The sequence below is a fragment of the Sciurus vulgaris genome, assembly GCF_902686455.1.
Source record: "Sciurus vulgaris genome assembly, chromosome: 16".
Taxonomy (NCBI): Eukaryota; Metazoa; Chordata; class Mammalia; order Rodentia; family Sciuridae; genus Sciurus; species Sciurus vulgaris.
Window position 1 is genome coordinate 36,739,501 of NC_136477.1, and position 17,030 is coordinate 36,756,530.

Below are 17,030 nucleotides of genomic sequence, written 5' to 3' on the forward strand. Positions count from 1 at the left end.
AGAGAAACTTAACAGCATATCCATGCTAACCTAATATGAAGAATGAGTTGCCTTAGGCAGTAGTTTTTATTTCATAATTGTTTATCTTTTCCAGAGAATAAGTTAAATAGAATGTGCTTACATTTTGTACTGATTCTTAAGTAACCATGATATCCTTGTTTATGTAGTTAACAGACGTGGATATCACAGAGATCTTAAGTCACTGAATTTAGACAGTAAACCCCAAAGGTTTAATTTTAATATTCATTAGTTAAAAAAATTTTTGTATGTTACAAAAAAAAAACAAACCCAAAAAACTCTTGGTTGCATCGTGTACATATCAAGTGCTTAAAGTTCAGAAACTTGATTACCAATCAATAACTTGATTACCTCAAAGATTTACACAAAACAAATATTAAGTCAATTTTTGTGAATCATGAGATTATTGTGAGTGGCACTGTTAAAACTAAAATTAGTATTTGTTGTACTTCAATATCCTTTCCCCTATGATATTCAATGTTTTGAATATTAATTAGTTTATATCTTGGACTAGAAAATCTTCAGTGTTTTGAAAAAAATGAGTTGCATTTAATGGTAGAATTCTGTACAGTGTACTTAAATTTAAAGTTTTTGAGATTTGAACTTTTTTGCAGAAGTTGTAATGGTAACCTGGGTTGTCATACTAAGTGGTGTTTTTAAATTGTTTTGTTCTTATGAAATGTTGCTGTTCAGTGTCACTTGAATATATTATTGGTTGAACCATATATCTATCATTTTTTGTAATCTAGACAACTATCATTTTTAATCTAAAACAAACTAATTTGATAGGCTTGTCTGAATCAAGAGATGGAGTGAATTATTTAATCACATGGCTAAAAGTGGCAATATTTATTTGATACCGATTTCTTTGATCTGAAGGCTCTATTCTTTGTCTTGGGAAAGTAAAAACTTTGCTTATCACACTTTATATTTCTTAGGAAAAATGACAGTAGGCATTACAGATAATAAAACTACTGCAGAAAAAATGAAAATTCTTAAGCAAACTGTTAAGATTATGAAAAATAATGATAAATTCAACCTTCATTTAGTATCTCCTAAACTTTCTAAGTTACACTTAAAGTTCGTCAGAGAATTATATTGTTATTAATGCAAACATGCTAAGTGTAGCCATCACTGAGCCCAAGGCCATTCATGAGTATGTTAGATCTATGAAAGTGTATTCCTTAAGTGTTTGTACTAGAGATCAGACTCAGGTCTTCTTCCATCTTTGGTTCCACATTGACTCACTTTTTTCCTTTTTTGGAAAGGCCACCATTTATCTTATTTTAAATATTAAGATTTGCAGTTTCATTATTGCTTAAAATGTCATTCTAGTTTTGCTGATATGTACTAACACTTGGCACCTCTCTCTCTCCTTTTTTTTTTTTTAAACCCTTGCACATTTGCTTTTAAAATAAAGCCACCACTTTCAGGATATGAACAGAGTTAGGCTACAAAGTGAATTTTCCCCTTACTAATTAGGAATTGTGTTTTTTCTTAAAAATAGGCATTTTGGCTTCTCCACAGTCAGCTCCTGGAAATTTGGACAATAGTAAAAGTGGAGAAATTAAAGGTAATGGAAGTGGAGGAAGCAGAGAAAATAGTACTGTTGACTTTAGCAAGGTAATTCTGTCATTTATCATCTTTAAATTTTCATAATCATTCTGAGAAAATAACTAGCAATTTGTGGCTTCATTAGCATCACCTATAAATATTTTGGCAGACTTGGTGCTTACACACCTGCATGTGATATTTGTGATATGTTCACTTAAGGTCAGAAATCATGAGAAAGGCTAATTTCAAGTATTTGAGTAATTACATGCTTACTAGTTTTAGCAATTCTGAAAGAAGAATCTAAAGTAATACAGTATTTCCATCTGTACCTACCCATAGATGTGAGACTTCATTACCTTTAGAACTTGGCCATTTATTCTGGAGCTACCACCACTAGGAAGTTCAATTCTGGGACTGATGTTAGGGCACTAGTGATTCAGCCTTTCTTGGGCCATCCCAGAATTACTGTCTTGTGGTGTTACTGCTCTTTGGAATGCCAGTAGGATATATATTGGTGCTTCCCTGTGAGTAGGTAAAAGCATAGATTTAAAAAAAAATAATTATCTTAACTGTGCTTTTTAATTTTGCTTTATTGAAATGGGAGAAAATATTTAGAAAGAACAGGGCAAAAAACCACACAGATGACAACTGAAGTTAAAGTATACTTCAGAAGTACTTCTTATGAACACTTGATTGCATGTAGCCATTGGTTTTTTTGTGATTAATTTGCTACAGGATACTCATGGTACTGTAATATTTTTGCATCCAATAGCTGGCTTTTTATTAAGTGTGATTGTGTTAAGCAAGATCCAGTTGTTTTTTTTAAAGCCTTTCATTCATTTCTTTACTATAAAATGCAAGTCACATTTTATAGTAAAGAAGTTTAAATGATTTGCATTATAACTTTGCTGAGAGTCAGACTCTAAAATTATAGAAAGCCCTGATTAGGAAGCTTAGCTAAACAGAATGTCTGTTGTACTTTTAATCTATTCTAACTTGTACTCATATTTGCTGGTGCTTTATTGTTTCAGCTCAGTGAAAAGTGTTCATAACTAAATTGCAGTTTATTCTTGTAAAATGAATGGATTAATGTAATTTACAGTATAGATCTCCTCTAGACATGGCAGTTGCCGTTTATTTTTGTTCCTCTGTCACAGTTTTACTTTTTTTTACTTGGCCTATCCTTGTGTACACCTCCTTGTCTCCTGTTGGGCAGGAGTCTGCCTCCTGGCACTGTAGTTGTGGCACACTGGGTATGGGACTCAAGAGGCCCGCTGTAAGTGCTGGTTTTATTTTTAATAGATAGCCCTGTAAGTGGTCGTTTAGTGACTTGTGTGAAACTGTGTATAAATAAAGAAGCTCACATACTTTAGTATCATGTTTGTAACCTTTTCCTTGTAATTATACACAGGCAACCAAATTTCACTGATGATGGCATTAACCTAAATCTAAACCAATAAAGGCTATAGATTTTAGTTATAAATGATAATTTTTTTTTCCCATTTAATGAAAATCAGATGGGAATGTTGGAGTTGTGTATTTCTTTTTAAGGGGAACTTATAAAAACATGAAGGAACTAAATCATTTCTAAGATTAAATAGAAAATATTGAAATGAATGTTTTGGCACTGTGTATAATTTCATAAACCATTGTTAGTTTGTGAACTACATGTCCTTAATAGTTTTTAATGAATAGTGCTATATTCATTGAAAATTTCCTTAAGTTTATATGTTTGGTAATTTAGATTTCTGAGTAGTTAAGATTGTGAGAGTTTAAATAGTAATATTGACAAATGTATTTTGCTTGCTTTTTTGCATTTTTTGTCTACTTCATTCTTTATATTTGTGAAAGTTTTGGCATTTATACATCTTTTAGATCACAAGTTTTGAATAGAAAATAGTGTTTTTTAAAAGCAATTTTCTTTCCTATTTCCCCCTAGATAGTCTTATACATACCATGCAAACTTTATTTTTAATTATTATGTATTTGTTAATAGGTTGACATGAATTTTATGAGGAAAATTCCTACGGGAGCTGAGGCATCCAATGTCCTGGTGGGAGAAGTCGACTTTTTGGAAAGACCTATAATAGCCTTTGTGAGACTAGCTCCCGCTGTCCTCCTCTCAGGGTTGACTGAGGTCCCTGTTCCTACGAGGTAAAAATTGGTTCCAATTAACATTCTCTGAGCATGTTCCAACCTAAAAATTTTTATCCACTGAAAGAACAAGCATCTTGCTTTGTGCAATGAAAGTTCTTTTTAATTATCAATATTCAGGGTACCAAAATCCTTTGAGTATTAGAGCATTAGAGTTCATAAGAGTTATCTTTCTTCTGAGCTAAAAAATAAAATAACATTCTTTTAAAAAAATTTGCATGCGTATCTTTATAAGACTTTTGGCATCTTAGAATCTTCAGTTTAAAAAACAGCGAGCCATTTTATTTTTTTATGTGTTACTTCGTTTGGTGCTGGGGATTGAACCCAGGGACTTGGTGCATGCTAGGTAGCCTTTGTACCATTGAGCTATGTTCTCATGCCCAGTTAAGCATTGGAGATATATTATCTAATGTAATGCACAAACACTGGAGTCATGAGAAAATGGAGTTGAATTCTTTCTCTGTCCTTTTCTTTTTATGGGAGTGGGGTCAAATCTTACTTGCATTTTGTTTCATTTGATTAAATGTAATTATACCTTTGAATTAGACAAAATGCTTTCTTATGGCCTAGTAAAACTTTTTCATTTAGTGCACATTATAAGTAAAAATTAAAGGGGGGTTAATATCCATAAGAATAATTTGAAAGTTGTTATAAAGAGTAATCAGTTTATTAGTCATTTAAGAGACAGTTCTGCAGTTTATTAGCTTTAGAAGCTTAACTGTAGATAAGGCTTATTTCTAAAATATTTTTTATAAATGAACATGAAGAATTAATAGAAACTTGATGGATATATACTTATTTTGAATTTGCTTTACTGAGGGTTTTCTCCCCCCTTTCTATGCTGTGGATTGAACCTAGTGCTTCCTACTTGCTAGGCAAGTGCTCTGCCATTGAGCTTTACTCCAGCCTTCAGTTTTCATTAATGGTGCAAGTATTGAGATAAGTGAGAAAAATAACTGTGGATCCATGTGTAAATTCTCATAAAATAGATGGGTGAATACGTCATTTGGACTAGTGTGAATATTAATATTTTACTGTATGTCAGCAAGGTTATAGCCAAAGAGGAAATGCAATACTTTCTATTTAGTCACTAGAATAATAAGAGTTTTTCTGATAAATTTGAAATTATAAGTAAAAATAATTTTTCCTTTCAAAGAGAATTGTTGACCAAAATCATATATTTACAATATTAAATGTTTTTGTCAAGAACTGCAGATTTGAAAAACTGCAGATTTTTTTGTGTAAACTCTTGGTTGTCCTCCTCTTCCTTCCATCCCCTTCCCTTTACAAATTTTTTGGGTTTTTTTTGTGTGTACTCCTAACTACTTATTTGACAGACCTTACTTAAATACTTAATAGGATTGATATTCATTGTATTTACTAAGTTATTTTTGTTGTTAATTCAGACCAAATTTGTTTAATCCATAAGAAGATGGGGATTAAATGACAAACACAGTCTTCATTACTATTTGGCCCCAAGGGAGATGTGATCTGACTGCTGCACAGTTAATTTTGAAGACCTTTGCTTAGGTCTGTGATCTGCTTTAGTTTGAGTTGCCATTGTTTTAGTGGTTCTTGTGGGGGATTGAAAAAGAGGTCTGAATGTTGTTTCGTGTTTATATTTAAATGATCTTTTCAAAAAATGTCTGTCTAGGGCTGGGGTTGTAGCTCAGTGGTGAGTGCTTGCCTAGCATGTGTGAGGCCCTGGGTTTGATCCTCAGCATCACATGAAAATAAATAAATAAAATAAAGGTATCATGTCCATCTACAACTAAAAAAATTTATAAAAATTTTCTTTTGTCTGGATTTGTGTGTATGCTTTTTATTTTTAAATTTACATATTTTAATCTCCCCTTAGGTTTTTGTTTCTGTTACTGGGTCCAGCAGGCAAGGCACCACAGTACCATGAAATTGGCAGATCGATAGCCACTCTCATGACAGATGAGGTACTAAAATACAGTTAAATACCTTTGAAGTATACAATTATGGAATTAAATTATAGTCTTCTTTTTCACAGTGCAGCTTACAAAATTGTCCTTAATATCTGTACTATTTTGTCTTACAGTTTTCAAATATTTGCCTTTGGTAAGGATCAGTATTGATATTTTTAAATTTTTTTTTAAACATTTTAAATTATTAACCATTTTCTTTGAGATTTGAAATGTTTCCTAGCCTAGATTTTAGGAAATTGTTTATTTTGCTTTTCTACAGAACTTTGTCAGTTTTCCTATAAATCACTCAATTTCCCTCTCTCTCTCTCTCTCTCTTTCTCACTCTCTCACTCTCTCTCTCTCCTCGCTCTATACTAGGGCTTAAGCACTGAGCCACATTCTCATATCCTCACCCCTTTTTATTTTTTATTTTGAGACAGGGTCTTGCTTTGAACTTGAGATTCTCCTGCATCAGCCTCCCGAGCTGCTTGGGATTGTAGGCACGTGCCACCGTGTTTATCTATTTCCCTGTAAATTTCTGTCTTCCATTTTGGGACCTCATCATTCACCATGTCCTTCTGTATTGGTCAGGATGTTTGTCTCCCTTTTAGGGGGAGTTTTGTATCAGGTGCTTGTCAGTCATCTCTACTATGTATCCTTAGGGTATCTGAAACTTCACACATCTAAACCCCATCTCATTTTTCTATCCTGTCTCAACCAGTCTGTCTCCAGATTATGTTGGTTTTACCTCTTTGATGTGTTTTACAGTTAATCTCTCATTTTTTTCTGTCCATATTGCCACTTTTCTGAATTAGATTCTCTTGATGGTGGTATATGTGTGTGTGTATTTGCAATTTGAGTAGCTTTTATGGATATTTTCCCCCCTCCTTAGGTGCTGGAGATTGAACCAGGACTGTGCACATGCCAGGGCAGTGCTCTACTGCTAAGCTTATATCCCCAATCCTTTTTATTTTTTATTTTGAGACAGGGCCTCACTAAGTTGCTGAGGCTGGCCTTGAACTTGAAGTTGCTGGGATTATAGGTGTGCCCTACCCTGCCCTGCTATATTTGTCATTAAATACATTATTTAAGTAAAATTGTTTGCATATCTATGATAATTCCTTTAAGATAAATGTATTTACTCTCATAGTAGAATGACACAATATTTTATTCCATAATGAATTACCAGGTATTTCCTGTAAAATTTTTCCATCATTATGTCTCAACACATCACTGTTACCTTTTGTTGCTAGTTACTGTTAATTCTTCTGGTAATTCTAATTGTGGGTTACTTTTATGATTGATGCCCAGGCTGGGTAACTTATTTATGATATCTAAAGTGGATTTACCATAGAATTTTCAATTTTAAAATTCTTATACTCAATTTTTTTTTTCTATTTAGATTTTTCATGATGTAGCTTATAAAGCAAAAGACAGAAATGACCTCTTATCTGGAATTGATGAATTTTTAGATCAAGTAACTGTCCTGCCTCCAGGAGAGTGGGATCCTTCCATACGTATAGAGCCACCAAAAAGTGTTCCTTCTCAGGTGAGCATCCAGAGCTATTCATCCACGAGTTACTTCATTTTTTAAATTAAAACTGATAAAATTTCAGATTATATATCGCTATTATTAAAAAGTCTTAAAGTATTGGGACATAACTCTGTTGGAGAGCATGTCCCTGTGTGTAGTGCGTAAAGTCCCTGGCTCAGTTGGTAGTGGGCAGAGGTACATTCACCTTGTCTCTTTAACCTTCTTACCCTTATGCCCACCTCTCTGGATGACAATTTATTGTGTTCAGTTTTTATTCTTGTTTTTATTCAGAATATGGAAGTATGCACATGTAATATAGTCTTTTCTTTCTTTTCCTTTTTCCTTTGTGGTACTGGGAATTGAACCCAGGACTTCTTGCATGCTAGGCAATCTCTACCATTGAGCCACATTCCCAGCCCCATAATAGAATCTTATTTCTTCCCCTTTCTTACCACAGGTTATCATATTGTATATAATATTGTAAATCTTTGTTTCATAGAGGTTGAGCATTTCTAATCTGAAATCCAAAAATCTCTGAAGGCTGAAACATGTTGACTTCTGTCATGGAAGCTTAAAATGTTTCAGATTTTGGATTTCCAGATTAAGAATCCTGAACCAGTAGAGTCTATACAAATATGTTAAAATTTGAAAAACTCTAAAATATTTCTAGTTCCAAGTATTTTGGACAAGGAATACTTAAACTGTATAACGATATATCCTGGAAATGTGTTCGTAAGAAATGATGAAGCTATTTCTTATTCTTTTTTCTACAGCTACATTCTGTTCCATTTATGGATGTACCATTGTTTATCCTACTCCTGGGCTCTGGTTATTTTCAGTCTTTTGCTATTACAAACTGTGCCACAGTACTCAGGCCATTTTAGTCTCATACAGATGTATATTTAGGATAGATCCCCAGAAACAGGATTGCTCACTCAAAAGGGGATTTATTTATAATTTGAGTAGATATTACCAGAATCCCTTGTCACCTTGAACTGTATTGAAACTCAGTGATAAGAGGGCTGCCTATTTCCCTACATCCTAACTAAGTTTCAGATATTTCTTGGTCTGATTGGTATCTTTAACTTGCTTATTGTCTTTTAATGGAGTTTTAATATGCATTTCTGTAATGAATGGGGTTGAATATTCATCATTATCATTTTGTTCATTACCCCCTACCACCTTTTTTTGACCATTGAAATCATTCATTGATCCTTTGGAGTTTGTCATGGTGTGTCATATGAGATTATGCATCTGATTTTATCTTTTTGGTACATTGTTGACTAACTAGGTCATTAAATGTCCCAGGTCATTAAAAATTAAGCATTGCTTCTTTGATTAATGATACTATCTTCACATTAACTAAATTTCCATCTACATTTGAGTCTGTTTCTAAAATTTATTTTGTTTTGTATTCTGTTTATTCATGAATAAATTCTATACTTGTTAAATTTTTTGTGGCTTTTTGGTATATTTTAATATCTGGAAGGTCTAGACTTGTTTTTGCCTCTTGTTTTCCTGAGATCTCTTGACTGTCTTTGCATATTTATTTTCTGTGTAAACTTTAAAACCAGCTTTCTTTGTCTAGAAATAAGGTTTTTCAAGTTATGATGACAGTTAGTTTCCCAGTGAACTGAGGAAGGATTGACATCTTTACGCCATTGAATCTTTTTTTTTTCAATAACATGGTGTGTCTATTGCCATTCAGTTTTCTGTTTCACATTGATTTTTGCATCAAGGAATATCAAAGTTTTCCTTATGTATAGTTTTGCTTCTTGGTTGGTTAGGATATTGATAGAGTACTTTAATTGTTTCTGTCGTAAATGAGCTTTCCATTTTAGCATGTGTGTGAACTAATTGTTTTTACATGGTTGTGTTTTTTGCCTGCTACTACCCTCTTAGTTTTTTTTAATTGTATGTGGTAGTTTTTCTCTTCTCAGAAACATGAAGGTTTATTTAGGAAAGCAGAGGCACATTCAAGGTAGAATATGGGCTATCTCAAGAGCGAGAGGCCTTTGAGATAAAACAAGGAATACACATTCAAGATAGAATGTGGGCTATCTTCAGAGGGAGAAAACACCATCGTGTGTTAGTTTTTTCAGTCATACCATTTGTAATAAGTGATAGGCTTGTCCCTACTTTTCCAAATCTTTTTTACCTCTAATATTTTTCTTACCTAATTGTATTAACTGAAATCTCTGTTATTAAGTAGCAGTGGCTTTATATAAGGGCATTTCTTATCTTTTAACTCTTGTCAGTGTAGTGTTTCCCTTACTAAGAAAGATACTGATATTGGGGCTAAAATGCACATTTTTTTCATATTAAGAAAGTACCAGTTATTGTTTCATTGATATTTTTGGTGTAAATGGATGCTGAATTTTATCAAATGCCTTTTTAGCACCCGTGGCGATGATCATATTAATATTATTTGTCAACTATTTTGGTAAATTTTATCATTAGATTTCTTAATGTAAAACACTTGCATTGTTTGAGTGCAGCTTGGGCTACAAAGTGCTAGCAGGCTATGTCTGCCTATTCTATTTAATGTATTTGCACCATTATAAGTAGATTGGTCTGTAGATTTTTGTGCCCTCTTCATCTGTTGATATCATCATTCCGTTTGTTTCATGAAAACATAAATTATCTTTTTTCTGCCATTCTTAAACAGTTTAAGTGGTACGGAATATTTTGGTTTCAAAAGTTTGAAAGAATTATTTTGTAAAATTATTTGATCTTGCATCTTCTGTCATACAATAGACTTTTACAACTTGTTTATTTCTTCTGTGGAAATTGGTTTCTAAAATTTGCATTTTTTCCCGGGTTTTGTTTTGATAAATCAGGCTTTCCTTGTATGTTACCCATTTCATCCAGGTTTTTACTTTATTTGAAAGCAGTTGTGCATCTTGCTCCATACATTTTCCCTTAGCTTGTGAAATTTTGGCCTCCTTGTTAATGTTGTTAAGCTAGTGGCAATCATCTATCATATTTAAACAGAACAGCTTTTGAAATTTATTTCAGTGTACACTTTTTAAAATACATTTTATTTGTTCTAATTAGTTATACCTGACAATGCATTTTGACACATCATACATAAATGGAGTATAACTTCTCATTTGTCTGGTTGTACATGATGTAGAGTTACACAGGTCATGTAATCATATGTGCACATAAGGTAATAATGTCAGCTTACCTTTTTTTAAGTTGTGGTTTTTTTTTTCCTACCTCAGTTTCTGGTTTTAGCTGTTTGATTTCATTTCACTTTCCATAAGGAAAGACTTATTTTTACATTTTCTACCTTTGATATTTGATTCATTTTTAAAATTTTTTGTAATTTGAATGCTTAATTTTTTCATATGATGTTTCAGCTAATCACGTAAATGACATGTAGCATTTTTCATTGTTTTTGTTTGTAGGAATTCTATAAATTTGGTTTTTCTTTCCTCTAAGGTGGTTTTAATTTTGACATTTTTAGATGGTAATCGTATATTTACAGATGAGTCTTGTAATTCCTTAAATATTGAATATGTAAACCAGGCCATGTAAGTCTGTGGTTCAGCCAGAGCCTTTGACTTCGGGTGACCTCCTGGAACCACATTTCTTACTCTGCCTTACTTTGTCTCCTTCCTTTCTTCCTTGACTCCCTTCTTCCATGTGGATGTGTGTGTGCACATGTACATAGTCTTTTAGCCCTTGAGGTAACAGATTTAAAAGCTCATTCCTTTGTCTTCACTGTGAGACAGATCGTCCTATATCATGGAAACGGTACTCTTTAAAATGAAATGTAATTGGAAATTAATTTTTATTAAAACATGTTTAATAAATAATGCTTTTGCTACTTTTTTAAGGGAAGTATTTTAGTGAAAGAAAAATAACATTTTTTAAAATTAGTGTACATTTCTCAGTAGTTAACATGAACAATATTTAAAGATTTCTGGTGAGCGATATGCTTTTTGGGGGAGACTTTGTTCATAGCTATTGCTGAATAATAAATTAAATGGTATGCTTACATGTTTTGTATATTGATATTAGAATATAAGATACAAAAAGCTAATCATAAATTCAAAAATATGAATAGAAGCATTAGATTCTATTCAAAGTGTAATTATTTTTTTCAAAGCATAATTAATTTAAATGAGAAGTTTACTTTAGGAAGCCTTTTTCTAGATCACTGATTAGATATATAATCCATATAAGATCTGATGTTACCTTCAATTGAAGGTGCCACCTCAGTTTTTTTTTTAAAGACAGATTTCTGAAAATGTGTTTTTATGAAATTCAGGAAAAGAGAAAGATTCCTGTGTTTCCCAATGGATCTGCCCCTGTATCTGGTGATACTCCCAAGGAGGCTGCTCATCATGCTGGACCTGAGCTGCAGAGGACTGGACGGTGGGTACAAATACTGACATCTTTTTGAAATTAGGGATTGATTTGATGAGAAACATGAACATTTTGTTTTTCTTTCCAACTATTTGGAACCTAATATTATACAGACTTTCATGTTTTTAAAAATGTATATTATTGTATAAGGTCTATAGTATTAAGAAAATTTTACGTGCATGTAAAATAATTTTAATAGTATGTACCAAACTTCAGTTTAAGATGTAAATAATATACCATATATTCAGAAATTGCAGTTACCTGGTATATAGGTTAATTTTCATTGCCTCTACAGAAGGTTATTAATGAAGGTTTAGAGTCCATATAGAGTTTACTGAATCACATTTGGGGAAGAGGAATTATAATGAATGATTTTTGTATTATGCATAGATTTTATTTATATATATATATATGCATGTATATATAAAATACCATGAGATACTATAAAATTAAATGGACAAATATAATTAAATCATGGTAATGAAACTGGAAACCTTGTTAGAAAAATTAAAAAATTAACTTTTGGAGTAAAGAATAGAAATGTTGCTAGGTATAAACATCTTTGCAATGTTTTAAAATATTTTGTAGAAGTAGGTAAATGTTGTGGTATTTCCATACATTTGGGTATGATGCTGTTTTGTCTGCTGGGGATCAGTGTGGAACTAAAAAATCTTGAATCTTAAAATCTTTGCTTATAAAACTAGGAAATCATATATAGACACTGTATTAGGGATTTCAATGACATGTCTTAAAGCGTACTATGTAAAAGAAAAATAATGGGCATACTGGGTATAGACTAAACTCACAACTGATTCATTGACTAATGAAATGTATTAGTTTCTATGAATATGATAGAGAATAAAACACCATTGCTGACAGACATTGCTGGTCTATTAGCTATCATTTCTTTGAACTTCAAACGGAGATAGGGTTATTCCCTGAGAAAAACTGAATTGGAACCCCATTGATATCATAGTCACCTGAGAGCCCCTATAAGCCATCTGTTAAATAACCAGTTATTGATTTGATGTTATAGATTCATTGGCATCTTTTTATTGCAAGCTGATTTTCCTTGGTGTCAGATTATTTATAGAATAATTTCTAACACTTGTCAAGGTGTGTTTAGGATTATTTCACTATCAGCTTTAAAATAATTAGAATGATAAAGCTCAAAACATCCAAAGCATTTGAAAGTTTACAATTAATTTTCTAATTAATTATAAAAAATTGTCTTGCAGTTGATATTTGAATTATTACCTATTTTATGACATAGAACTTTTTTGAATTATGGATTGAGTCACTAGTATCTATTGAGTGTATCTATTATCCCCCAAGCAGTATTTTAGACAAGGGAGATAGGATAGTAAACAAGAAAAAGTCCCTGCCTTTCATGGAGCTTATATTTTGGGGGGATATTTTCAAATTAGATGTATCTAGAAGTTTGATTTTTTTTTTTTTTTTTTCCCCCTTCTCCTAGTATGGAGGTTGAACCTGGAACTACTCTACCACTGGGCTACATCCTCAGCCCTATGCATTTTTTTGATGTTTTAATATGAATTATAGATTTTAATCTCATGTTTTAAAAACAATCTCATAATTTTATTAATACATGTACTAGTTTGACTACATATACAATACACTTAGTATACTGAAATAGCTTTATAAGTTTTATCCCTAGACAGAAATAATTGAAGCACAAATTTTTGAAAGTTATTAAGATTATCATTTAATTAATAACTATTTGTGCAACTAAGTACAGCATCCTACATTCTTTTTAAAGGGTATTTGGATTATAATTGCTTTCTTTGTATTTCTAACAGTATAATATAATATATAATATAGACAATAACGAGTAGAATTGCTTATGCACATTTTCATAAATGGCTAGGTTTTGTTTATTGTATATTTCCTTGCACAGTTGTGTCCAAAGTTACATTTACTCATATATAATCATTGCCTGCAGTCTTGTCAGTATATAGTCCATAAAATAATGTCTATGTCTCTTTTAGCTTAATGAGGTCTCTTTCCTCTATCATCAGTAGATTGAATGAGTGTATCTTCTATAAATTATACTAATTATACTGTTAAGTTGGATTTAAATTTTTGTTGAGAAAACACTAGGCACCAGCAGTTTTATGTAGCCCATAGTTTTAGTTTGAACTAGCTAGAATCCTCTAGTGTACAGTTTGACGAGTTTCATCTCACCTATTTAGGCTTTTTGGTGGTTTGATACTTGACATCAAAAGGAAAGCACCTTTTTTCTTGAGTGACTTCAAGGATGCATTAAGCCTGCAGTGCCTGGCCTCGATTCTTTTCCTATACTGTGCCTGTATGTCTCCTGTAATCACTTTTGGAGGGCTGCTTGGAGAAGCTACAGAAGGCAGAATAGTGAGTACCAAGATTGGTAGTGGCCAGGCTCTTAGCTCTTCAGAGGCAAGTGTCTGTATGCATTTGTCTCACTATTGGTACTTTTATTTGAAGAGTCTACCCACAGCATGATTAACCTGTCCCAAAGCAGACTTCCCCCAAAGGTAATTGCTGTGGAAAACATGGGGGAGCGATTTGAACAGGAGAAGATGCACAGTTGAGGTAAAAAAACAAAAAAAAAAACAAAAAAAACCAACAACAGAATCTTATCCTGCCTTGCTGGATGGGATGGTTTTATACATTGAGTAAAAGGCTTGCATTGTCTTCTGGGGGGCGTGGATTGTGGGGGGTTGTGGGTGGGGGAATTTATCAGTGGGGCTACTTCACCCTGTGAGGTATTGTAAGATTAGTTAGAGTCTTATGATTAATGTGAATCCATCAGCCCTGGCTGATAGGCCCAGGCTAGACTGTTTGGAAGAATAGAACATTATTGTAGAAATGATAGATTTTTGAAGCGACTTTTAATTTTGCTATTAATAAATCTGTGTGAAAGTAGCAAAGGCTTTTATTTGGAAAATATAATTGAAAGTTGCCTCTGTCTCTTGATATGACTAAAATGAAATTTTTGATGTTCTCCTGTACTTGAAATACTGTATTAAGAGTTGTGGTACTTTGTAAAATTTTGAAAGCATTTTTTGAAGGGAGGGGTTCATATATTTTAATGACCTTAAAATGAGATGATTTATAATTTTAAATATATTTTATTTAATAATATTTACTCTTGAATTAAAATTTATATTTTTATAGATAAAAGTTTAAAAATATCCAAAGCTGAGTAATGATAATTATTCATTTGAAAGTGTTTCATTACCTGAGCACAAGATAAAGCCGAAAACTGAAATTTTCATGCAACTCTGAATTTACTTTTGATTATTTAGATTCTTCTTACCTTATTCTCTAATCACTATATCAAAAGCACATATTTTTAGTAAGTTGCTTTAAATTCTGTCACAAATTGTACATGTAACTGCTGGTCCTTGTGGAAATGTTTTTATCTGTTACCCTCATGGAAGTGCTGCTTCTTGCTCATGGACTGTCACTACCTGCCCATCTCCTTCTGCTATTTGATACCATGTGCGTGTGATGTGTGTTAGGCACTATAGGAGGGCAGACAAAAATAAAAGCATGTGTCTCCTGTCCTCAAGGATGCTAACCTAGGAGGAGAAAGATAATATAAACATTGTTCCTAAGCTGTGGTATGCTGTGCCACTCAAGCTGTGGGAGTTGGAGTAAGAGTAATAGAAAAACAGGAGTATTATGTATTTGTTTTCATTTGCTTTGTTAGAACCTTAGGTAGAAATGGACATTTTAGGAGGTACAGTTTCAGATTTGTAGAGTGGTAAAGAAGAAAATGTAAAGATTGGGGAACCATTTATATATAAATGAGGTTTGAAACTGATACTAGAGGAGGTTAACAAGGGCGATAATTTATAGGGAGAGGAGGAGAAGGAAAAGTGGTAAGTAACCTAGGTTTGTGAAATGAAGGAGGGGGTAGGATGGGAGAGGAAAATGCCCCCACAGATTGGACACAGGTACAACCAGAGCCCTAGAAGAGAATTGAGGATGGCATAATTTTGCAGAAGCCAAACCAGAGGTTTTGAGGACGGGGTGTGGGGTGTTCAGTGAGTTAGTTCAGTTATAAAGGAGAGCAGCAGAGAGGTGTTATGTCTATGAGGAGGGCTTTTGATGGGCAAAATGCAAACTTAAAGAGTGTACTAGAGAAGACATTGCAGTGGGGCTGTGATTTCGTACGGGAAAGGTGGGTTTTAGTTTGGGAATGAACAGACGTTCAAGACTTAGAAAAAAATAGGTCTGGGTAAAGGAAAGTTTTGCTTTTGTAATTATGGCAGTGAGAAACCAAGGGTTTGAGGTGGCACCATCTGCTTTGTAAACCAAGGTTGAGGGAGGGAAACCTTAATTTTGTGCCCATTTGCTCCTATTAACTTTATAAAATGTGTTATCCTCTTCTCAGTTTCTCTTTTCCTCGATAGCATTTACACATTTTCCCCTTAAGCTTTACCAAAATTCATTCCTAAATATTTTGTGGGGGCTTACCAGCATCTTTTAGCACAAACTGGTTTCCCATATGCAAGAAAATCAATTATCTCATATAGTTAACAAATATGGATGTTTCTCCTTCATGTTGCCAAGAGATGAATTTGTATGTGTTACATCCTGTTTTTATTCTGATAGTTGAATTATAATTTTGTTGTCTTCTGTTACTTTGTGATTCTGATTTTACAAGAATCTATTACATTTGATAATGAAAATTACTATACCATTTATTTAGTACATTCCAGGTACCATATACTGTGCTTGCTAGGTGTTTCTACAGATACCACTTAAGATCTCTTAGTGAAAGCTTTGGCTTGCTAAGGTTGTGATATAGCCAGAGCTCAATGCCTGGCAGTAACCAGTCTTCCACTTTGGACCTGGTTCTGAAGCCCTGTTCTCTTTGCCTGCTGCCATGCTTCCTCTCATTTCAGGAGTGTTGTCTTGAAAGCTTCTTTTCTTGCTTTTACCAATTATGGACTTTTCCTCTCTGTGTAGTACATTCCTCTTGGCCTTGGTGTTTGTGAATGGTAAACTATTCTTTCTTTCTGATCCCTTCTCTTTGTCTAGTGGCATGATGTATCATCACCCCTTACCATCTCATAACCTAATTAGTTAGGATGTTATGGTGGTGGTACATTTTCTCTCTCTTTTTTTTTCTTGGCCAAACTTTAATGATAAAGATACTTCCTCATTTATGGTTGGTATGAATCTTTAGAGATTTCGTTTATGTTAAGTATGTCATTTTTTATCCCAATTGATTAAACCTGTGAGAGTAATTTAAAATATGAAATCTGCTTGAAAAATGGGGTCACATGTTAATTTATCTATTTCAAAGATTCTTTTTTGTAGCTCTGTGTTGAGCATTTAAATGTTTTAATACTCAAAATAGAGCTTTTGTGTTTTTTAATGAACTATTTCAGACATTCCAGAAATATTAAAAAAATGCACATCTTTAGAGTTGAAGCCCTCATGTATGTCTC

General features: G+C 33.0%; 1 protein-coding gene across 8 annotated transcripts in view; it reads left to right on the forward strand.

The window, feature by feature from the left end:
• Positions 1–17,030, forward strand: part of SLC4A7 (solute carrier family 4 member 7) — a 97,784-nt gene that overhangs the window by 51,840 nt on the left and 28,914 nt on the right. For all 8 annotated transcript variants that reach the window (XM_079114263.1, XM_079114266.1, XM_079114265.1 and 5 more), the window contains 6 exons: positions 1,526–1,641; positions 3,569–3,726; positions 5,585–5,672; positions 7,060–7,206; positions 11,471–11,577; positions 13,782–13,956. In XM_079114263.1, the coding sequence (XP_078970389.1) occupies positions 1,526–1,641; positions 3,569–3,726; positions 5,585–5,672; positions 7,060–7,206; positions 11,471–11,577; positions 13,782–13,956 (791 nt within the window). The remainder of the gene's footprint in view (positions 1–1,525; positions 1,642–3,568; positions 3,727–5,584; positions 5,673–7,059; positions 7,207–11,470; positions 11,578–13,781; positions 13,957–17,030) is intronic.